This window comes from Epinephelus moara, chromosome 3 (genome assembly GCF_006386435.1).
Source record: "Epinephelus moara isolate mb chromosome 3, YSFRI_EMoa_1.0, whole genome shotgun sequence".
NCBI lineage: Eukaryota > Metazoa > Chordata > Actinopteri > Perciformes > Serranidae > Epinephelus > Epinephelus moara.
Window position 1 is genome coordinate 26,459,360 of NC_065508.1, and position 25,916 is coordinate 26,485,275.

A 25,916-nucleotide genomic window follows, 5' to 3' on the forward strand; every position below is an offset into this window, starting at 1 on the left:
TTGCCTTAACTTAAAGCAGCTGTGCATATGTTTTTATGTGATGGTTGCATCGAAAGAACGAAGTTGATCAATCTGAGCAGTTCAGATGTCACTCCGATCCTACACACAGTAGCTTTAACCACATTTTAAGAACATTTTTTTAGGTGCAGAAAACGCTCATTGGCGGTTAAAAGAGTCAAAAGTGTAATTTTTAGACGGCGGTGACAGGTAACCTATTTTTTCATTAAGTATGAGGACTTGTTGCCTGTGGGCAGCCTTTTTAAATTTCACTTAAACAGAAAATAATGTTTGCATATATTTCAGACTTCAATATCTTCTCAATTTAATTGCCAGAATACAGCTTTCAAGATTTAAGGAAGCCACAAAGTGGTAAATATTTCCCATTGCTGCTCTATATATAAACAATAAACATGCCGCTCATGTTACATGTATTTTTATTTGGGATGCACCAGATTATCAGCAGATATTTGCCTTGTTGACTGCTGTTGGCCTATTGGTAAATAAGATGACACTCACCGATGGCAGTGGTCGATGTTTTTCTGTTGTGTCACAGGCAGGACTTGAGACCATTAATCCTTATAGGAATCTCTGTGATATCCGATGTGTCTCGGAAACTCTGTAATATTTCGATCCTGAATTTGCCTCGAGTACTTTCAAAAAACTGAACTTTTGCTGTGAACTTCGGAGAGACCGGCTGACAGTGTGCTAGCTTAGCTAACAGGCTATTTCCTTTAACTCAGTTACCTGTGCTGATCATCAAGTAAGTCTGTCTGATTAGAAAGAACTTATTTTTCTAGTTTTAACACATTGTAAATCTGAGTAATGTTATTCTGTTAAAATGTGGTTATACATTATATACAGTCAGATGGTCATTATGACTCGTCCAGCCATTCATACACACAGGACTGACACATAGAGACAGACAACCATTAACACTCACATTCACACCTACGGACAGTAAGAGTCACCAATTAACCTGTGTGTCTTTGGACTGTGGGAGGAAGCTGGAGCACCCGGAGGAAACCCACACTGACATGAGGAGAACATGCATTTTTTTTTATTTTTTAAAGATGTTTTTCATGTAAAAGAAAGTTATATTACAGGTTGTTTCATAAATTTATGTGCTTGAATTTGTGCTCAAAGGGTGTGATGAAAGAATGATGTCTTTGAAACAGATTTCTTTGTTTCCCTGGCACAAACAGGGGACTAAATAACAACCAAAAGTAAATAAACAACAACAACAACATTGGTATCAGCCAAGAATATCACAATCGGTTCATCAATACTTTTATTGGCTCACAATGAATAAGTTAATGTGGATAGTTTCTGTTATCACCGTTTCGGCACCTTCATTTCCCTGCAGCTTTCTTTTTGATAATATTCTCCTTTGTTTTATCTAAAAAAGATTCCAAACCTGTTTTCTTTTGTTTGAGCTGATGAGCTTTTACTGCAGGATGTTCTGCAGCCTAGCTCAGAGACTTTACAGTAATGAGCCCCCCAAAAACACACGAACTCTCAAGACAATTCTTCCCCTAATTACCCAATTCAATGCAGTAATAAGCAGAATTCAAATATGTTTTCTAAGTTCAATAATTGTTCTCATTCATATGTCTTTTAGTGCAAAATTTAAGCAGCAAACTGCTTGCTATTTAAAGCCCCCGCTCCTAACACATGTAACCCCCTCCATCTCCCCCCTAAAAAAAGACAAATATAAACACCAGCATCATTTTGCATCTCATTGGTGAATACATCTGAGTACCAATTCTGTTTGAACAGCTGGTTTTGTTTACTCAAAATTACCTGAAACTGAGGAAATGAGGTGACAGTGTTTTCCCTTCGGGCCGTATTGTTGATCTCTTCATCACACTCCTCTCTTTATTATTCTCTACTTATCTTGGAGTTCCTCTTCATCGGATCACTCTCTAGTCAGCGCTGGAATTATTCAGCCCATTTATTCTCCTGTAACCGCCCATCTGGAACATTCCCATTCTAGCAGCGGCTTGTTGATAACACCACATGAACCAATGCATTATTGATCGTGGTCAATGGCTTTCAGATGAATAATGTTCTTTAAAAAGCTGTGGCATTACCACTGTCGCAGTCAGGACAACAGAAATAACCGATCATTTATGAAATGAGTCTCATTTTTGTGCTCTGAATAATTCAGTGTTAAAACGGGGGATGAAACAGGAAAAAAAGATTCACAGCTCATTTTTAAGTGCCGATATTGACTCCCAACAAAAACTTGTGCAGGACAGACGTGGACTGACAAGCACTCTTTCATTTCTTTTATCCCGTTTTCAAAGCTGCTCCGTCGTCACTGATGTTTGCCCATTTTGAAGTTGCATGAAAAAAGAAAATGGGTTTCTTTTTAGTGCAATAGATGTTCTCAAGGGGCTGTTTACATAGATTGTTTCCACACCCAAGGGAGAATCTTTTATTACAACAATATGTGTTTTATTTTGTAGGTAAGTTTTGTAGGCCAAAAATTGGAAAAATGTTGTGCAGAGTAGGGAGCGCAGCAGACAATGGCTCAATTTTAGCAGTTTTTCAGTAATTTGAACTATTTTTTGATCGATAAATGTCTTTGTTGGTTACTTTAAGCTTTTTAAAAACAGTTCAATGTTTTGGGAAATGCATTTATTTGCTTTCTTTCTTAGAGTCAGATGAGACGATCATCAACCCCATACCTGTGTGCTGAAGGAATACTTTGCTAGTTTTCTTTCTTTCTTTTTTTTATGATTAACGTTTTATTCAGTTTTAAGGAGACATGGGAACAAACAGAAAGCAAGAAATAAATTAGAATATATACACGTGTAACTTAACACAGAGGATTAAGACATACACTAAGAAAAAGGGGAGGCTGTGTCACAAACGGAGCCAAATAAGCAAAAGCGTGATGTACATGAGCGTATGTGTACATGGAAGGGAGCTAAGCCATAGATTCTTAAAGGGCCATTAATGTAATCAAGAACTCTTTCCCATTTCAAATACTGTTTAATGCTGCCCAGCAGAGAGAAGGATACTCTTCACATGTTGCCAATTTACAACCAGCTTTGTAACAATGTGGATAATATGTGTAAATTAACTGAGGTAAACTTCCCTCCATCTTACCAGCACCCAGATCTCCCTGCTCATCTCTCAGCTCAAATCTGATTTCAGCTCTCTTAAGGGCTGTGGCTCGGACTAAGCATTTTCACATGCCTGCCACCATTACAAAGAGTATAGAAGCGGATCGAGAGAGAGAGAGAGAAACTGTTAAACTACTAACTTTTATTTTGTTGCCTATCTCTCACCTAAAATGTCTTCAGAAATATATTTTAGTGCACTGTTTGGCTGTAAGATGAGAATTTGTGAACAGGAAGTGGGCGCCACAATGTTTCCTGTATAATAAAAACGGATGCCGAAAATACTGAGGCTGAATCCAAATGTCCACCATCTGGACTTGTGGACTGAGCCCTCACTGACTTCATTCTTACGTCCATGTATCTTGTTTCTCACTCACAAGCATGGCTGCCCCCAACTAAGAATTTTCCTAGTCCACCAATAGTCATCATTTAGGGCCATTAGTCGACTATTCGCCCGCATATTTAGCATATTAATTATTAAATGATATATTTTGGGCGGGGCAACACAATGGTTTGAGTTGAAGGTGTGAGAAAGAATAGTATCAGTAACATTGTTAACACTGTGCTACATTACAGAGAAATACAAAACCGTACTAATGAACCTTCATTAATATAGGCCTATATTTTATCTACAAGTGCACGTCACACACTGAGCGAGCCGCCTGTTAATGACACTGTGGGCTAATGGGCATGTAGCTACTTCCATGTTTCAGATGATACGTCATGTTTGTAGTCGACCAATGAAGATGAGTTTACATATCACCTTGGGTTCGTCCTTCACCTTCTCAAAATGATCCCACACTTTGGATTTCCTGCCCGAAATGTTATTAACTAGCCTGTGGAATAACCACAGGTACCAGCCCTGGAAATTAACCTGACTCCTGTCTGACTGCTGAGCATGGACACTTCCTGTGTCTGTCCTTTCAAATTAAATTCCCACATGGTGCAGTCATATAGGTTTTGATTATTTTGACAAGGCACAGCTCCTGATAGTTTCACAATTGTTTTTTTTTTCTGCGACTAAGCGATCAATGAAATCTTCACGACTAATGACCTTTCTGGTCGACTGAAGTATGGTCGGGGGCAGCCCTACTCACAAGTGTGTGTGCAACAGCCTGACATCATGTCTACACAGGAGGCGCAGTGTGACTAGCACATTAGCAGAGCAGCAGCTTCCATTTGTGTCTACACATGATGCATTCAAGGACAGTATTAAGAATAGGTCACTGGTAATTTGGCAGAACTCAGAGCCCAATAAACAGTCACTGTGGTGGTAAATGGAAGAAAATAGACCACGACAGTTAATTCCTCTGCTCAGTCCATCTTTACCATGGCACAGGTTGGGACATACAATAAGTGGGCACAAGTCTTTGTATACAGATCTCAGTACAGGCACAGTGATACAAAACCTGGCAACCTCACTGTGATGACAAGACTCTAAGAAGCTACGCACATTCACTGTGCCAACTGTTGTTCACCAGAAAAACAGTTCCAGTGCGTAAATCCCCATAAAACTTTAATCCCCCTAACTTTATTTCAGTGAAGCATCCTTATACTTTGCTTTAAATGCTTTTAAAAATCAGTGTTGTAGACTAAAGTGCTTCAGATTTTATATTATGGACTTAAGCACGGACCATTCTCTGTTCACCATCTCTGTTCTTCGTCTGTTGTAATTCTGCCTCGCAGTGCTTTGATCCGATGAACTCTCCCTGTTAATCAGTTCAAACAGACCTCTGATCAAAGAATGAAATCCCCCTGAGCTCACAAAAAGCCCCAAGCTACAGCTTTTAAAACATATACTTTGTGCTATACAGACAGTACATCATTAACGTAATGGAAACGAGAGCGGACTTTCTCGAGTCATGTTTACTTCCCCTCTCTCCTCCTCTGGTATGAAATCACTCATTTAAGCTTTCACCGCCCACTGCTTTTTAGAAAATACCTTAATACTGAATTTTATTTGTCCAACACCAATATGACTGTTTTCTATACTAGTAGCTACAAATCTGAAGCAAACAGTCACATGAAATATTTAATCTGTTCATTTTAATTATGGAACACAATGGAGGACAGAGAAGCCTAATAAAACATTTCTTTATGGTGATAATTCCTTGTTTTCTCTGAAACCTTAAGAACATGACTCAAGTGACGTTAATTAGCAAACACATACATAATTTAGTATTTTGATGAGAAGGTCAATCCTATTGAGACGCCCCAAGGAAATGCAATAAAACAAACTGTAACACAGCAGCTACAAGAGCATAGGAGAGGAAAATGCTCATCAATTCAAAGGGACAGTTCAACCCAAAATCAAAAATACATACATATTGTTCCTCTTACCTGTAGTGCTGTTTATCAGACTAGATTGTTGTGGCGTCGGTTGCTGAGCATTGGAGATATCAGCTGTAGAGATGTCTGCCTTCTGGGGGATATAATGGAAGTTGATTGCACTCGGCTTGTGGTGCTCAAAGAGCCAGAAAAATACATCTGAAAAACGCAGCAATGTCTCTTTCTAGAAATCATGACTCAGTTACTCAAGCACCTTGGTCTCACTCTGAAGCTGCTTGGTCAGTGACTTCCGACATCAGACACTGACGAAAAAAAGCTGTCCTTTCACGTCCTTTACGCAACTGGTCGTGAAACATGAAACTGCTCACAATTTCTGGAAGGAGACATTGCTGTTGAGTCTTTCAGATATTTTTTGGGGGGGTTTTTGGTGCTCGTTTTCACTCCCATCTCGTCAAATATCAATGCTTGGCCAGTGGCCCTTGGCAGCAGACACCGACACACAGAGGCACCCCTAGTGGCGGTATTAGATCCACTGGGCGGCGGCTGTTTCTGATGCTGCAGGCAATTATTGTAGTTTAAAGAGTGAAGAAGTCCTCATAGGGGTGAGCAGGAGGTGTAGTGGATGGGTCGTACAGACTCAAAACTTTCACCTGGAAGCCCACTGTTCATGTCCAGTGTGAAACCAAATGTCAGTTGAATTATTTTAATTACAACATGATGTGCTAGTTTATGTAGCATGCTACGCTAGATACATGTGTCACGTGACGTTACATTACTTTAGTAACAACCGTACTTATTTTAAACCAAACATGGTGTTTTTTTTCTAAACCTAACCACGTACTTTTATTGCCTAAACCTGAAGGAGTAAACCTAAAAATACTGCGCTGTATGTTTATTTTGAAAAGCCTGTATGCATCTAACAAGCTGAAACTCTTCATGCCCTGTGAAAACAGGAATGTGTTTGAAAAGACACATTGCATGTAACAAGTGCAGACTGACATGCCATCCCTGAACGTCCATAACTGACACAGGATGATACCTAGCACATCCTACACCTGTAGGGCCAATGATAATGTAGGATCACAGATAATGAGGAAATACAGTGAGTGCTGGAAGGAGCAGTGAGTGACAACAACCCCGCCCACATTTAAGGGTACTGTTTGTGGTGGAAACACTAAACGGACCAAGGGTCTAGGTACCATGTCTGAAGGGTAACTTTTGGTTCCAAATTGAACATACCGAAGGTGTTTGGTGGAGGCTTATGTTTGAGAGAAGGCAGACATCTCTACGGCTAATATCTCTAACACTCAGACTGATAAACAGCACTACAGGTAAGAGGAAAAATGTGTATTAAAACTGTCCCTTTAAGTTAAGACTGTCGTAGGTTTGGTTACTGTTGTTGTTGTGAATGTAAAGAGATAGAAACCCAAAACGAGAATCAATGAGGATTCTGATAAGGCCGTGTGCAGACAGATAGTGATTTGATATTTCTCCTAAGTCTGATCTAAAACCCATGTCAAAATGTCAAGTGTAGAAATGTCATTTTCCCCCTTTTTTTTACACAATTTACTCTGATAAAAACATGCCCTCTAACCCAGATCAGTGCATTGTGAACATCATTTTTCCTCCCCTCCAGGGTGGTGGCAGTCGACACTGTATTGAGCGGCTGTACATGTACTCACTCCAGTGGGCCATATTGATGACAGCTTTAGTGTGTCACAGACAGACGGGGCTGTTTGTTTTCAGTGAGTGATGTCGAGACAAATAGGCTGAGATCTCATCACGATGTTCCTGAGAGGAGCCTTTTGTGGGTGGAGGCTCGTACAGATAGTTTGATGCAGCTTTCATTAAAAGGCTCTCAGACTGAATGGTGGGACGGGTCTCTGCTTTTGTGAAGGACAGACGGCGAGCGCCCAGCTCTCAGCTTAAAGGTGAGGTCTGGGTGGGATGCTTCTCGTCACGGGTGGAGAGAGATTTAATTTGCCCCTTCGCCACCAGTGAGACAGTTTCATGTAAGGCTTGTTGAACCTGAGGATTACAAACCCAACAAGCAGGATTTTCATAACAGGAGGGCTGTTATCGCTGCTACATCACTGGCATGTTTGCAGTGAGATCCCAGCCAAAGTGTTTGGTATCTTCACACTGCAGAGAGGAGCATGAGAGGGAATGCTGAAATATTTCATGTGCACGGCCACCAGAGCAATCAGGTTATCTACCAAAAGCTATTGATTGGTCAGAAGCAAATCTGCAGCCACTGCAGTTACGCTTATTTGAAAGTGAGAGGCAGGCCCAAATTTGCAATCCCCTCGCACGAGCTCGACACTCTGGCCTCAAGATAGAAGAAGAAAGCTAGCTAGCGAGATTAGGGAGCAGTGATTGTTTATTGACAAGACCTGCACAGTGTTTTCATTCAGAGACGATCACTTATTAATTCACTGCATATGATAACTCCATCTAAGTAAGCAGGAATGCCATTAGAAAACTGTCACTTCTCATCAGTTTTGACGTCTCTCTTAATAACAGAGTCGTGCATAAGTGGAAACACGTATAGGAAAATAAATAAGTCAAACGTCAGGTTGGATTTTTTTCAGTAATGCACAAATAAATGAATTATCATGTCTGGCATGAGGCTTTTTCCGCTACATCAGCGAGACAGTCCGACCCTATCTCCTATACAAAATACATTTGCCAAATAGTTTTTGGTGGAAATGTGATCACCGTCTGGAAAACACTCGACGGAAAACATTTTCCAAACAGGAAAAGTGACATTCTTATAGTGTACAGGAGTCATAATGAGGAGGCTGGGCTGTATGGCCTGGTGTTGTTATGTTTAAGGTTATAAAACACTTGGTTATGGTCAGGGAAATATGAGGGAATCTGTTAAATATTTAATAAATCAGTGCATTCTGTCCAGTGCTTTCAGTTAGTTTTATCGTTTTTAATATTTAACGAATATATAAAAAGATTTATGGAAATCAATTCAACTAGTGAGCAAAATGCCTTGCCATCCATGTAAGTAAAAGGAAATCATCATAATTAAGATTAAAAAAGACACAAGATTAAAATTGACCATTTACCATAAATCTTACAGTGTCATCATACATTAAACATTAAAGCAACATCCATAGAGTTTAGACTGTAAAAGAAATGTTACGCCAGGGCCACTCCGCCCGCGGAAGCGCCGCGAATAGCCTCGAAGCGCCGAGAAGTGAAGCCAGTTTCCTTTCGGCGCCCATGTTAACCGATTGTGTCATCCACACCGGCCGCGCCGCGCAGCTCCACCGCCGGCCCTGCAGCGATCATTTCGGCGTCTATTTTCTGCACGAGCCGCAAGCAAATGTGTCAAGCCGGGCAGTTACCCATGATGGAAAAACAACAGCTGGGAGCAGAATCACTTGTCGACCGGCGCGGAGAAATGCGCGTCTGATGTGAACGGAGGTGCTCCGGCTCGCGTGAGAATTTCGGTGTGCTGCGCTTCGCAGGCAGTGTGGCCCTGGCGTTAGGGTGCTTTCACACCTAACCTGTTTGGTTCGGTTAAAAACAAACTCAGGTGCAGTTGGATGGTCAGTACGGTTCATTTGGGCTGATGTGAAAGCTGTCAATTGAACCCTGCTGCGGATCAAAGAACTGAACCAAGACCGCTAGAATAGGTCGGTCACGGTCCGCTTCCAATTGGACGTTGGTGCGGTTTGTTGGTGGTGTGAAAGAAAACGAACCAATCACAGGATTTTATGATAGCAGATATGTTATTTTAGCAACAGTTAAACCAATAATAAATACATCTTCTGATCGTGAAATCTGTCCAGGTCATGGTAACACATATGCATGCCAGTGACGGTATTTTCCCTGATTAAAAAGCTGTTAAAACTGCTGTCATTGTGTTCGACCCTGTGTACTTTGTCTGATCATTAAGTCCATTAAAACCTGTGTGACAGCATATAGCCAGAAAACAAATTAAATGCAATGAAAGTTAATGCTAAGAAGATGGTTTCAGTGTCAATATTTGTCATTGACGTGCATCGAAACATTGTTTTCTAGTTGGAGCCGCACCAATGACAGCAATATAGTCCACAATGAGCAGCACTAAAATCAACCTGCGTATTTGCGCATTGTGTTGTGTTAGAAAGTGTCACATTTATCTTGCAAGTGTACTCATTTTGTTTACTTCCTGGATTTTTCCCACATGAAAATTCTGACCAATCAAGAGCAGCTTTCTCACACAAGGCATTTGATCTGGTCCTCCTGTAAATGCTGCCGTGAGAACACGAACCAACTCTAGGCAATTATGCAACTTTGAAACAAAATTTGTCCCTGATTTGGACCAAAGGCCAAAGGCAGCCTAAAAGATGGTTGCAGGGTCCATATTTTTCACTGACAATTTAAGCTACGTGGTAACTTTTGTGTGAATAACTTTTGTCATATTTGCTGAAACTGTCACTATTGTAAGAGGCAAATAGTCTGTGTTCCTTCTCCTTCTCCTGTCTCTAATGGCATTCCCCAGAATCTACCGCGGTGCACCGAAAACAACCAGTCAGAGCTGAGGATTCTCTAACACAGCTAAACAGTACACTAAAATATATTTCTGAAAACATTTGAAGCAAGAAATAGGAAATACAGTAACAGAATCTTGATTCATATTTGATCAGCGCTGCCTAGTTTGACAGTTTAACCGCAGTTCAGGAGCAGCGTTCGACATGATTGACAGCTGCATTAGAGACTCCTCGGCTCTGGTTGGCTGTTTTCGTTCATGTGTGATAAGACCATTAAAAGTACTGCAAGGAGGCAGAGAAATATGATTTCTTTCACAGATCATCTGTCTCGTGTACTGCTGTGTGGATGTAGTGAAAGTTTCAGCAATTATGACAAAAATATATTTTTATAAAACTTTTCTGGATAGTTTGAGGACAATAACATGACAAATAAAATGACAAAAATAATCTTAACTCAAGGTGTTCAACTGCATGCCATAGAAGAGCCTGTTAAGTGGGGTTGGGTTAAAATTATTCAGTCAAACTTTTATTTCTAAGGTTAAAAATGAACTTTTTTGTTCTTAATTTGTAGACACATTCAGTACAGGTGGATTAACATTCTCAAAAGTATGAATTTGCTATTTTAATTGAACATGAACAGACTTTTTAAGAAACAGGGTTGAGAGAATCAAGTTATTTTGCTCCATTTGAGGCTATTAAAGATGTTTGTGTCTGCTGCTTGAAAATTAAATGTTGACTACCAAGGGTAATAAAAAGCAGGGCGTTTAACGTTGGGTATTGATAGATCATTAGTTAGACTCAAATAGAGCAACTTAATCCAGGTGTCTGAAAATCTGTCTAGTTTCACAGATGTAATATTTGTATTCAGGGCTTGTTACCAGACAAAAAAAAAATAGTTTATAAAAGGATTATGGCACTAACAGATTAAATTGCAGCATGAGAGAATGATTCATTTTGTAAAATGCTTTAGCAGAGTTTCAGCTCTTTCACCTTGACTTTATTTAATAAAGAAAGGTGTGAACTGAAACCACTTATCATAATGGCTGGAAATTGTATTAACCGAAACCACTAATAATAATGGTGGATTGTTTCTTGACAGCTTTTGTGTTTACATCAAACGTTGAATATCATTACAGTCGCTTTTGCTGCTTATTTTTCACATCAAACAATGAAATGAATGAGCGATAAGAATGGTTACAATGGAAATAAGAAGAATGGAAAATAAGCCTGTTAGTTCAGTCAATCTGTGGTTGGACCCAGAGAAAATTGCTGTAGTAATCATTAAAGGTTTTTTGTTATCTTGTGGGACATCCAATCAACATATTAAAAGTATACCATTATATACTTAGTGGATCAAGGTAAATTCAGGGCTTGAAGTTTGGGCCATTATGTCACAGCATCACAGAAAGAAGTGCATATCTCTGCTTCTGAACATGATATTTTCATACAATTTATGCCTAAAAATTAGTTTTTGAGGATGTTCTTTCACATGTAACCATCAGATACTAACCATCCAATTTCCCATAATGTTTTCAAGCATTACAAATAGAAGTTTCCACTATTGCCCTGTATGTGTTTCCATCCCATCCAATGCAGGATTTATACTTCTGTGCTGAATCGATTCCATACCTACGCCGTAGCCAGAAATGTAACTACAAGTCGCTGCGACACAGCAACGCAGACCTCCTGTCTATCTTCGTAAGCTGAAACCATTTCCCTCAGTAGAAACAAAGCTTTTATTTACTTTAATTTCACAGATAAGAAACAATAAATTGTGAAGACAATAAAGCCTCCACAAAAATAGCATTTTAAGTCTTGTGTGTGATTTATGAGCAGAGGAAATCTCAGCTTGTCGCTAGGCTAATTTATACAATGTAAAATGCCATAGACTTGTGCTAATAACATTAGCATGTTATATTTGTTTAGAAAACATGTTTAGTATAAGACAGTTGTGTTGTCAGTGAACCTTGTGAGTTGTAGTGGGGCCAAATTTTGTAACGTTACCTTTGTTAAATATTGCTGTTGTCCCTTGCTTCATATGAGTAGAGGAAAAAGTTTGCTAGCTGCTAGGCTAATTTATACAATGTAAAATGCCATAGGCTTGTGCTAAAAACATTAGCATGTTGTGTTTGTGGGGAAAATGTGTCCAGATAAAGACAAGTGTTTGTCTGTGTTTGAAATTGTCTGTATTAAGCCATGTTTAATGTGTGTTTTGAATCAACTAAACTTTACAACACTTCACAGAAACCTCTGCCACCCACTAGTGTTTTGGAGGTGTAACTGCAGAGTGACACAGACACACATGCTCACACCGGCGTAGGCTACGGTGTAGGGTCTGCCGCACAAGTATAAATCCCCCTTACGACGTACAGGATGTCTTTTTCTGGTACATCATCATGAGGCACAGTGTTCCATATTGCTTTTGCAATTTATTTAAATTTAAATAAATTGTTTAAAGTGGGTGAAAAAATAAGATGATGATACGTAGATGCTCTAATATTAACATCATTTCACCCAGACAATGAAACTGTAAAATGTTAAAACTTTGCTTTTCACCTTAAAAAAAGATTGTTCCACGAAGCAAATCCATGAAGGTATACTTTTAATATATGATGCAGGGAGGTATAAGGATCAATAAAAACTATTGCAATTTTTCCTATGTTGGGCCCATTTGTGACTTGGATTGACTGGACTATGTGGCTTTGTCCTGTAATTAAATCCTCAGCAGTTGTAGGTGTATGTCATAGGTTTCTTTAGGCGTATCAGTTTTTATGTGTATTTTATGGCTGATAAAATAATTCTGTCTTTCTGTCTAAAGAATGGTAACATTTCAAAAGAGAAGTCAGTCGTCCAGTTGTGAAGCTTCAGGTTGCAAACAGCACACTGTGACCTTTAAGACATGTTAACTGCCTTGTTTCTGTCAGGAAGTCTGAGATCTAACAACCAGACCAAAGGAGCTGTTCTGACTGATGAAAAGTTATGACATTCATTTCATCAATGAATGTGACTTACAGCTCATGTGAGCTTTGCTGAATGCAAAACATTGATTACCCTCAACTTGAAGCCAAGAACAAGGTCCATCTTCTCTGGACAACTCATCAAAAATCGACTCATTGATCAAACTATTTTAAAAGTACATTCAGCTCCAGTACAAGACAATAAAGCTACGATGTTTCCTAAAGGTGATCGACTGCATATGTATAAGTACATGCTGCCTTTTTATCTCATGTGCCACCATGCCTTCAGATATGCAGATGTACAATATTGAATAAAGAACAAATACTAAAATACATCATCTGACAAGTATCCACTGCTTTAAAGCTTCTGGCTGCAGTTCTTCACATGTTGAAGCTTTAATAAATACATGATCTCTTTTTGCAACTCAAGGGGAGCTTAAAGAAAACTTTAAAAATAACTGCAGAGCTGTGTGTCGACAGCTCACTGAATGGCATGTTTAATAATTAAAAACGATCCAGTCAACAATTCTATCACCAGAATGAAACAATGAATGCAGCGCCAGAATTTCTTGTTATTCTGTGTTTTTCAGGAATATGTTGGTGGTGTGAACATTACTTTAATTCTGTTTTGTGTGTGTTTTTATGGTCTGGCAGGGATGTATTGGGCAATGTCGAGGTGATGCAGTTGGATTTCGAGATGGAGAACTTCACCAGCCTCTCGGTGACCAGAAGGATCAACTGGAACATTGACTACAAGGGGCAGAACCCGCCTCCTGATTCAGAGAAGGTGGTGACGGAGTTGACAGTGGTGCAGCGGGATATTCAGGCCATCATCCCTCTAGCTATGGTGAGTGACAGGATTATTATTAAACTCAGATTCATTTCCACCAAGTGTCTATTGGTAGAAAAAGTATATAGTTTTCAGAACTATGTTTTCATTAGTTATTCTCCTGAAAAAAAGAATTGTTGTCTTTTCGGTAGCATAGAATGAGCCGCTTATATCTACATACAGAGCAGGTCCCACAGAGGCTGTCATGGTCTTCTACAGTAGCCCAGAATGGACAAATTAAACATTGGCTCTAGATAGGACCTTTTACATTGTGGTGTCAGCCACCAAAGTTACGTTTCCAACACATTCTCGTTCCGACCTCGTCACATATTGACATTAGGTCATGGACTTTCTACGTCCAGATATGACGTTAAAAGTACCCTGGGTGCGTTGGTTGTTGACGTTTTGGGACGCCGTGTCAACTTTAGCCTGTTACATACATTATCTGTTTTCAAAATACAATTCAGTTTTTACAGGAAATGTACAGTTTGCATAGAGTTTCTTTCAAAATAAACGCACTACATCGGTGCAACACTGCAAATTGATGTTTTTTCCTTCAACAACTAACGCACATGGTTGGGTTTGGGGAAAAGGACAGAGTTTGGCTTTATATTCAAACAGGAGGCGAACGCCAGCCTCCGGGGTGAAAGTCGGTGGTTGTTGGACCCATCCACCACCACTTCCATCTGTCCTACTCAGACATTCAACCCCCCTCCCTCCTCCCCTTCCATCAAGTTATGTTGTTGTTCGACTGTGTTTCCCCCTGACGCCATTACAGAACAACAGTGACCGGCTGTGTATAATTCCAACGTGAAAGGACAGCTTTTTTCGATGGTGTCTGACACTAGAAATCAGTGACCAAGCGCCCGTATTCGGCGACTTCGGAGTTAGACCGGGTTGCCATGTCCCATGTATATCAGCCATTTATATAGATGCCAATCAGACAGAGCAGATGACTCACTGACCAAGCACCGGTTTTTGAAAACTTTGGAGTGGGACCAGGTTGCAGTTTCAGTTCAGCAACCTCACAGCTAGATGCCACTAAATCCTACACACTGGACCTTTAAATTATTAAGTTATTTGACCAACTCAGGTCCACTCCTTAATCATGTAAAGTTTGTTGAATAAACCAAAACACCAAAACTGAAAATGCCTTGTTCTTTAAGGAAATTTTCCATCTACATTTCTGCCTCCAGCTTTTGAAATGTAAGACGGATGATCAATGAGCTGTCAGAGTGCATAATGACATATTTCACTGTGGAGGCCATCAGAAGGTCTGATCTCATACAAGCCTTGTTCCCTTTGAAATTCAACACTACCCATTGTGTGGCTGCACAGTGCAAGCAGCCACACAAATGTTCGTTATACCTGGTTGGTCTCTGCCTGACTCTGACAGTGACTCAGTGCTGAAGAATGTTAGTCTGTAGGTCGAGGCTGATGTGAGATTATTTTCTCTCTCTCTCTCTATATATATATATATATATATATATTGTGTTTTTATGCCGCTGCAATAGCCGTGACCGAGGCATTATGTTTTTGTATTTTCTGTCCCATTTTCATGGGTGAGATATCTCAAGAATGCCTTCAGGGAATTTCTTCACATGTAGCCCAAAGGTGTGTTTGGAATCAGCGATTAACTGATAAGGTTTTGGTTGTCAAAGGTCAAGGGTCACTGTGACCTTGCATATGTCCCATTCTCATCCATCTCTTTTCTGATCACATCTCAGGAACAGAAGGGAGGACTTTTGGTCGGACACTGAATAGGTGACTGATCTTGTGTGTCCGTCTTGAAATTGCTTAAATTGTATAGATCTTCTGTGCTGCTGGTTGAATATGTGTGTGAAGCATCCATGTTTAAGAATTTATAGTTTCTTTACAGCAAGATGAATATTTGAAGCATTTTCCGCTGTCATGGCTACATTTGAGTCTGGACAGACATGGATATAAACTGTAACTGCCTCTTGACTGTTTAGCAGAAGCATATAACCCAACCCGGTCTCACTCCGAAGTCGTCGAAATTCAGCACTTGGGCAGAGACTTCTGACGTCAGACACTGACAAAAAGCTGTCCTTTCACATTGGCATGATGTGCAGCTGGTTGTCATTATAGTTTAACGGGGCTCAGCAGCATCAGGGGGAAACGCGGTGGAACAAGAACAAAAGTTAAGGCAGTGAAAATCTAAGTGAGGTGAGCAGGTGGGTGGGGTGTTGGATGGATCCAACAAACATTGACTTTAATCCGGGAGAGCGGTACCCCGTCCCGTAAGATTATAAAGCCAAAACCTGTTCTTTTTTTTTAAACCTAACCACGTGCATTAGTTGTTAGAGGAAAAACAAAGTCAACTTGCGTTGCTTCACTGACGAAGTGCGTGTATTTTGTAAGACACTGTATGTAAATGTTAAATTTCCTGTGAAAACAGAAGTGTATTTTCAAAGAAGACAATGCATGTAACAGACAGAACTTGACACGGTGTCCCAAAACATCAACCACCAACGCACCCAGGGTGCCTTGCATGTCGTATCTGGACGTGGAGAATCCATGACCAAAGGTCAATATGTGACGAGGTCGGAGTGAGAATGTGCTGTATAGCCACCAGGCTGCAATTCTACTTTCACATTGTTTTCTTACACAGCTGCACAGTGCACACTCTCACAACTGGCTAAAACTAAATAAATAAAAAGGTTATGGTATGTTGAACAGGAAAACATATATATCTGCTCCTGGTCCTTCATAAAAATGCCTGGATCAGGCTGCTTCCTGATCCTGTGGAGCAGCTCAGAACACCCAAACAGCCCAAAACCTGTTTGAGTTTGTGCAGATTGTCAGGGGGAAAATTTAAAGCAGGCTGTTTTATGCTGCAGTCTGTGTTTCTCATAATCAAAGACCTGTATGAGCTTCCCATGTTACTCAATCCCAGTAATGGTGTGTCCATGTGTTGAAGTGAAAGTAGCAGGAATTCTGTTTGCATCAGGAATCCAAAAAGCACTCCTTTATCCACCCTAAACTGTAGCTTTTATTCATGACAGCCTGCATCTGTATAAAAGTAAATATCACATAGCATCTGGCATAAAACAGACAGGTTTTCATTACGAGTAAATCTAATCAACATCTACACTCTCTGCAAACGACTTGCTGATTGTTAGAAAAGTCAACCAATCCTAGAACACTTAGGTATCTATTACTTTTAATTGGGGCTCCTCTCATTGCCTTGTGAAAGGTGCAATTAGTGAGGGTAGTAAACAGATTATGGGAACAAAGGGAAATTAATCAAGCAGGAGGTGCTGAGTACCTCTGGCCATGCCTCGCCTGCCTACTTCCTCTCTTGTGATCTTGCTTTACTCACCTGTTCCAGTTAAAAAAGGCCAAAAAACTTGTATGAAATTTGCTCATTAAAATTCAAAATGCATGGTAAATAATATAGAGGACTGGATGCAGGTGGCGTGTAGGAGTAGATGTCCAGCATCTGCTGTATGTGAGGGTTTTTCTGAGGACATTGCAGTATCCCTGGCAGGCAAAGGTCATCGCTGCAGCTCTGAGACTCTTAAAGAACAGCAAGGTGTTTGGTCAGTCGCACATTCACTGTCATCTGTTTGCAGTATTACAGCTGCTCCTCACCTGAAGGCCCGTTAAATAGACTTGATCTGCAGTTGTGACTTTGTGTGTACTGCACATCTGTTGCAACATAAGGTTCACTTCATATTTCTGATTCCGGTGAAATTTGGGATTAGCATGCATCTTGTACCCAGATGTGTTTAACTGCGTTGCAAAATTAGATTTCTGCCTGTGTGACTTTGTCTTGTAAAAATTTACATTCTGAAGCAGGATGGCAGGAACTGTTGGTGCTTCTTCTGTAACTGCCTGCCACCTCTGCACCCTATATTACCTGGTTGTTAGATATATGAGTAAATGGTTCTGGTTTTAATGCCTTTTAGTTGCGGTTTCTAAGCACAGGACTCGTGTTAATACTAGACGGAACAGTAAGAGGGGACTGGTATTGTCATTATCTCCAATATTTTCAGTTTTACGGGGAGTTTTAAGGACATCAGTAGTCTTCCTTGACGCTGTAAAAAGAAGACTTGAGTACATTTATTTTGAAATGAAAACAAAGAAAAAGACTTAACCCAGTCAGGCTCGATCGCTTCAGAAAGTTTTCACACCCTAGGAATCCTCTGTGTTTCCAATTAGTCTATGAAATACCACTGACATTGTTCAATGATATAAATAGTCACAATTGACTAAATAGAATAGATCAACTCTGCTCAATGCACTCTCTAAATTGTCAGAAGGCACAGTGAAACGCTCACACTAACCCTAAAAACTTTCATCATCAGGCAACATTTATCGACTTTCAGATGTGATGGAGTCCTGCAGGTCGGTCACCTGTGGTCGCCTTGAAAGATGAGGCTTAATCCATCATTTCAGTTGTGGTGACTAATTGGATTGTAAATTACATCAAAACAAAACAAAAGTGGACGTTCTAGTTCCCCCAGCAAGAGAAGTGACACTGTTAGACCATGGTAACACCCCATTATACATGATTGATGAACTGAAAACAGTTGGTCTTATCAAAGCAAGCAGAACAGACCAACTTTATCATTATGGCAGGTTGTTGAGACGCTTAATGGGAGGGTGCGTAATGGCAAAGTTGTGTGATGTACAATCAGAAAGTCAAGAAATGACTTTGCTCATCCTCCTAAGATCAGTTTAAAGGAACAGTGTGTAATATTTAGTGGCATCTAGCAGTGAGGATTGCAGATTATGACCAACTGAAACTTCTCCTAGTTAGAATTCCTTCAGTGTTCATTGTTCAGGAGGATTTTACAGGGAGCCAAATTATCCACAGAGGTGTCTTCCTCTCCAAAACAAACAGATACAGATCTGGTGATTAAAACTGGTAAAGACATTGAATAAAGCAGTTTAACAGTACAAATCAGTGCTACTTCCATGCTGTTCAGCACATTGCAGACAGGCTGCTAGCCCAGCACTTGCTAATGTGTGCTCACGGTTCTGTTCAGTGATTGGGGTCTCCGCTCCTTAGATTGGTTCAACAGTGGCTGATGTCTCTGCTTTTTTGATTGGTCACTTACTGATCATGACCTTTGATTGGCTGTTTGCCTCGTCAGTCAAAGGTGAGACAGGAAGCAGCTTGAGAGAGCAACTATTTTCATGGGGACACAAGCAAGTTTACACAATGTAAATAACTTTCAGACATCCCATTTTAATTTTAGTTTGAAGGTATTGATTTCGTTTTCTGAATGCACTGTAGCACTCTGTTATAGCTACTTAAATATTTGATCATTTTGGTTTGAAAAGCTAACATCACCATGCAAAGGTTTGCCAAAGGTTTGCTAAAGCTAGCTGGCCATTTACAAACATGGCGGTGCAACATGGCACTCTCCGTGGACGAGGACCTGCTCCCGATGTCAATATAAACGGCTCATTCTAAGGTAACAAAAACACAATGATTCTAAATGTGTTTATACACTAAAAAAACATATTATATTCCATCTCTGCCAAAAGATCCACCTAAATTTTTCACACTGGACCTTTAAATCAGTAAATTTAAAATCATACTGACCTGTTTAAAAATGATGACATACAAAGCAGGTTGGGAAATGAGCATGAGTCAATGCCTGCGTCTGAATGAATAACTTACTTTTGTTCGTATTCGTTTGTTTGCCTTTTGATTATCACCCACTGGAGTTCATCTTGACATTACATTACAGTAAATGTTTGTTTTCCAAATTTAAAGAGTGACTTCAGTGTTACCAGGATCTAGGGACAAAAAAGAATCCTGACGGTGGTGCTTTTGTGCTTTTCTTAGTCGAGGTTATGTTCCACCTCTCCTGCATATTTTGCTCTGAACAGCCCTGGAGGCTATTTTAGTGTGATGTGAATAATCTAATGACTATGATTGATTGCTAAATGGAAGAACAGTAATAACCGCTGTTGAGACTATGAAAGTTGAGTTGCCAGTCTGGACTCGACCCTGCAGCAGGTGCTTATCTCTTAGCCCTTAACAAGAGTACAAAACGGCCCTGAAGTACTAAAGTGATGTTTTTATGTTTAACATCAGAATGTACTGTAATTAGCACAGAGAACATGGCCGCTGTGTGTTCATAAATCAACCAAGGGCTTTTTATGAGCACGTCTGTGCCGCCCAGGTCAAGGAACTAAAGCGTTTCAAACAGAAATGAATCAGGTAAAAGGAAAAGAGGCCAAGGAAAAAGACTTGTTTTGCTGTAGAATAACTGTCATTGTAAGCTTAAAGCAATTGATGCAAACTGTACAGCACTTTCCAGCTGGTGCCATACACCCACTGAGAGGTTTGTAGAACAGATCAGCACTTTCAGAAACTGCTGATATAAAGAGGTGGGAGGTGGATCTGTCTCCAAAATACAAACAGGGTTCTTTTTGTGTAACAAAGCAGCAGAGATGAAGGTTTAGGATGGACCCCTACAGTAACTTTTGGCTGAGTAACATGCAAGGACGGAGAGAGAAGAGGAAGAAGAAAGGGCTGGTAAATCGACAGTAAAGAGAATGAAGAAGAGGGTTTTTATGGTTGGCAGACCACAGATTGTACGCCAACTACAGTTGACCTGCTGCAGATGAGGAGAGGAAGGAGGAAGAGAAGGGTGGAATTACCAGTGAATTTACAATGTGAAAGGAGAAACTATTCCAGAATGGTAAGGTTAAATCAACCCTGAGGCTTGTCACACAGTTTAGGCTGCTCTTAACACAGAGCCATCAAAGCCCTCTTTCCTTATTACTTTGAGAGAGCTGAAGAGGCAGGAACACAGGAAGGATGATGCAGAGCAGGGGGTAGCGGTTATGCCAGATTTCCTTACTCCATTAGCTGCTCTGTGCCACAGTAACAACCAGATGTTAAATAAAAAATGAGATTTTGTGTTGTGCAAAGCCCACAGCTTGAAGTCACGCATCACATTTTTACATGTATATCTCAGTACATTCATAAAGATACACATCTGGCAAAATGTATTGTTTACATTATTCAAAAGCAGGTGGAAATGGTAGAAGTTCAACTGAGCGTTTAAGTCTCACACGCTGAGTAACCTCGCCTCAGTACTTGTTAAACCAAGGCCCTGATTCCAGCCAGGCTCCACAGTAATGGATTACATTTAATGGGACTACAATAACCACAAGCATGTTGCTGTCTGTAATCTGTAAACACAAAAAGGGAATGATTTGTTGGTGTAATCAACCCTATAAATGAGTTACATTTAAACTGAGATCATACACACACATTTTAAACTTAAAAAATAAATTCTACATAAATTGCTGGTTGAATAGTTTATTATATCAAGGCCAAAAACTTGTGCACATCCTTGTGAGCCATGTGCAAAGCCAGTGTGTGAACTATACCGTGGCTTTCGGGGGCTCACTTTTAGAGGGTGATCTAGTGTGTGCCTCAGAAAGAAGACTGATTGTGACTCACTTTATGTCAGCACATGTGATAATAATCAGGTAATGACCACATCAAACCAGTGGCGTCCCCAAGGAGGGGGGCAGGGGGGCCATGACCACCCTGATACAATTGCTGCCCCCCTGGGCAAAAATAATGACATGACTGTTGCTGTTTAGAGTCTGTGGCAGGCTCATTTTTTAAAATTAGCCTGATGGTAATGATATCCAGCTCATTCCCACGTTGTCAAGTACTGCCACTTTGTCTGTGACTTTGGTGTCAGACACCGACGCAAAAAGGTACTTATTGCGGCGGTATGATACCCTGCCAGGCAGTGTCAGTTCATATTGCTGCTGGACGCCATGAGTTTGAAACACCGCCGGTAACAACGTCAGTATTATACGCTGCCGGACATTTATTCATTCATTCATTTTCCGTAACCACTTATCCTGTTGGGGATGGCAGGGGTCCATTCACCCTCCAATTCACACCTACAGCCAATTAACAGTTCCCAACAAAACCTAACATACATGTCTGTGGACTGTGGGAGGAAGCTGGAGCACTCGGAGGAAACCCATGCTGACATGGGAAGAGCATGCAAGCTCCACCCCCACCCTGGGTTTCGAACCTCTGACCCTGGGTTCAAGCCAGGAACCCTCTTGCTGCCTCCATGATGGACGTTTCCAGGCATATTTTAGAGGACTGGGGGGCAGTTTGACAACCAGCTGTCTATTATCTGGCCGTATAGCTCTGGGTATCCAGCAACTGCTACCACCTGTTTCTCCTCCATTGTTTACCAACTGTAAACTTGTTGTTGTGACCACCACAGAAGGCCCGCCTCTCAAATCATCCGATTGGACAATGGGGGGAAAAAAATGATGACAATAAAAGAGATGACGTGGGGCACTTTTCCGCTATGAGTTTTTTTCAACTGGAGGAGTTCAGAGTGCTCCCACAAAAACACCAGACGCGTCAACACGAAAAACAGCGAGCAAAAAGCTTCATTCTCATTAAAAAAAAAAAGAATAAAAAAAGGCACCTCCAGCGGCTAAAAAGCTTTCTGTGTGATCAGGGCATGAATGCACCTGTTGAGAGCAACCAGGTCAACCTAGCTTGTCAGGAAGAGGGCTTCAGCTTTTTGGAGGTATTTGCTGAGTTCCTTTGATACTGTATTGAATCTTAGGATGAACATTGTTCCCATTGTCTTGTTATCCCTGTTGGATCTATTATGATTTCTATTAAAGAAAATTAATGTAAGATTAAAAAAAAAACATTTGAGGTGGTGAGAGTCCCCCTCATATCTCCCATAGGCCCTGCTTTGTTTCATACCATAGTGTTTAAAGACTTTCAATTTAGCCATAATAAACCAATTTAGTTTAGTATGTCGCTCAAATTACAACATTTTTGTATTACCATTAAGCAGGTAATCTAATAACTGTTTTGCTGCTTCATAGAGAACATAGTAATTAAGTGAAATGATAGCTCTGTGCAGCGATGACTGATTTCTGTTCCAAGCTGAATTCAGGTAAGCATAATTAGTGCTCCCAAAGTAGCACACATGTAATTGTAAAGTGTCTTGTGTAGTGTAATGCTTGCCAGATGCCAAAACAGCAAGTAGAGCTTAGGGATGATGTCTTTCAATTAGGATTTCGCCCCAGAGTCCAGTCAATTATCCACAGAGGTCTGCTGTGCTTTGTTTCCCATAAATTGGCCATGTTTCTTGAAGCCAGGAAAATAAAAAATAAAACAAAGCCGCTCTGCCTATCTTTAGCAACAAAACCAAATCTAACTAAAAAAAATGCTGGAATTTGTTGAGCAGATTTTCGCTTATGATTGCCAATAAAAGACTTAGAATAATAATCTTGCCAATAAAAGAAGAGAATTAGATAGATTTGATCATGGGGTTCAGTCACAATGAAATGATTAGCTACTCTTACAAAAGAAAAACCAATCTGGGTGATGTCATTTGCATCAAGAACACCGATGTTTTAGACTAATTTCAAATGAGTCACAAAGTATAGATGACTATACAGAAAGAATGGGGCGCAGTGATTGGACTTACTGAAAGGAGCTCTGTTGTAGTTTAGATAGAGCTTTAAACATTGCATTTTCTATTCCCAATCCTGGATGTTGGGATCCCTTTTGTGCAAAGTTTGCATGTTCTCCCCGGGTTTTCTCCGGGTACTCTGGTTTCCTCCTACAGTCCAAAAACATGCACGTCAGGTTAACTGGTGACTCTAAATTGTCCGTAGGTGTGAATGTGAGCATAAATGGTTGTCTGTCTCTATGTGTCAGCTCTGTGATAGTCTGGTGACCTGTCCAGTGTGTACCCTGCCTCTCGGCCAATGTCAGCTGGGATAGGCTGCAGCCCCCTGTGACCCCCAACAGGATAAGTGGTTACGGAAAATGAAGACGTTAAAAAAAGAAAAGACTTAATTACAGTGCACAAGTTAAAGATGCTGATGGGATCATGAGACATTTCGCTGGAATTGTAGCTTGTTTAATGCCATGTGACAAATAAATTATTGATTGGTTTACTGATAATCCTAACCATATTCAGGCTGTTCTCACAAATTGTTCATTTGTTTTCTTATGAAATGTAATGCACCCACATTTGTTCATATCCCACATATTTTGAAAGGCTGTGATCACCTGACCAATGCGCTGAAGATGGTAAACAAAAAAGCAGTCATGAGCAGTCTTGCAAGGAGGCAGGTTGGGGTGGTGGATAGGTCATAAAAACCTGGTATTTTACCCTGGGACTTTTCCTTGGAGTCGTGTGTTTTGAACAGTGTGAACTTCTAGTGAACTTTGAGTAATTTTACATTAAGGATGTAACGTCATTCGTGGGGTGCTAATTTGTAGGATATCATATGAACGGCATATGTATTGGCCTGAAAGTTGAGCCATTACTGCTGCAGTGAAGTTTGTAATGATATTTTTGATTCCCTATTCAAGAGGCACAGCTCTGCATCCTTAATTATTGATCTGTCTAAAGCCTAAGCAGACGTTTATTAATTGGAGACCTGTCTGACAAAGCTTTAGTGTGCAATACTTCTTTTCTGGTAAGACTTAATGTATTAAAGTTAATGTTCTACAGCACCAGCTGCTTAATGGAGTTCCACAAGGTTCTATACTGGGTGTTCCTTTATTTTCATTTGTGCTTACCAGTTTTAGCATTGCACTTTGTTGCATTTTGCGTTTATTGATACACCAATTTTCCACCTAATCCAAGCATGAGAACTTTTTTTTTTTTGGTGTTCCAGTGGTTTTTCTATGCACAAATTGAAAATGTAAAATAAAAATAGGTGGATGGAAATACACTTGTTTTGGGCATAGTTACAAATCAGAGGAAATAGATTGAAGTTGTTACCTTTCCTTAATGATGTTGGTGCGTGGTTTGACAACTTCAGAAATATTATACAGAGTTATTTTCAGCCACCATCTCATATCTCAAGTTATCCTGCTCAGATGGGACTGAAAGCTTTAATGTTTTCTGCGCCAGCCATTTGGAGAGGCCTGTCGAAGAAGTGTGCAATTAAAAACTATTGTGAAGTCAATAATAAGTGACTCTACTGCTAATTGCCTCAGTTATTACCAATTATAGTGATATAGATTTTGCTTCTCATGTGGGTTATAGTTGGTATGTGCTCTTTACTCTTATGCTCAGTCTTTCTACTTTTTGTATTTTAGTGTCAGCCATATAAGAGAGTTGTTTTACCTCAAGCTTAACTTGTAAAATAAAATACATTGAAATGTTTCAGATTGTATCTGTAGATCCATTTGACATCTTTGCACCTTTGGGCTGTTATGTCACTGTCAGAGGTAGAGTGTCATGCCTAAGGACACTTCAGCACTGACTACCTTTGTTGTGGGTGAACTGACAAAACTAAATGCGAAGTCTGTGCATAATATACCCTCAATGAATAAACAATACTTGGCCTTGCAGTTGAGTTGGAACCAATGAAAAACTAGTGGGGGAAGAAAGTCTCACATTAATGCTCTACACCCTTATTAAGACTTCAAGATAAGTGTCGGGCAGAAATTTAAATATGTTATTTTTGATTTCAGGAAATTTACATGGTCTCTCTCCTGGGCTACTTGTGCAGCACAAATGAGAAAACTTGTTACCCTCTTGCCGCTTACATGATCTGCAGGAGAAAAAAAAATAATGAATCTATTCAGACTTTGACTGAAGGCCTGGTGTGTATTTTAATTGGCTGTTTGCATTCCAGAGCATTCAAAATAAAAATGCAGTTGGAATGACAACATTGGTCTTGTTTATCAGAATTCAAGGATTATTTTAATCAGTGCGTACAACTAGCTGGATTTATCACCATTTGATCCCTTTTGATATTTAGGAGTTTTAACTATATGTTAAAACAGACATCCTCTTGTTAAAATTAAGTATAATTATATACTGTGTAAGTGTAAGGGACCAGACGCATGATGAAAAAAAGGAAAAACTAAAGGCTGTTCTTTTATGCATATTTTTCCTCATTCAAGATTATCTTCATACACTCACTGTTCACTTAATTAGGTACACCTGTTTAAATGCTCTTCAACACAAATAGCTAATGAGTCAATCACGTGTCATCAACTCAATACATTTAGGCATGTAGACATGATCAAGACGACCTGCTGAAGTTCAAACCGAGCATGAGAATGGGGATGAAAGGTGATTTAGGTGACTTTGAACGTGGCATGGTTGTTGGTGCCAGACGGGCTGGTCTGAGTATTTCAGAAACTGCTGATCTACTGGGATTTTCACACACAACCATCTCTAGGGTTTACAGAGGA

The 25,916-nt window shown here is 40.1% G+C and overlaps 1 protein-coding gene across 3 annotated transcripts in view; it reads left to right on the forward strand.

Moving 5' to 3' along the window:
- The window catches only part of tmem132e (transmembrane protein 132E), a 544,945-nt gene that overhangs the window by 454,642 nt on the left and 64,387 nt on the right, over positions 1–25,916 (forward strand). For all 3 annotated transcript variants that reach the window (XM_050034264.1, XM_050034273.1, XM_050034256.1), the window contains exon 4: positions 13,519–13,711. In XM_050034264.1, coding sequence (XP_049890221.1) covers positions 13,519–13,711 — 193 coding nt within the window. The remainder of the gene's footprint in view (positions 1–13,518; positions 13,712–25,916) is intronic.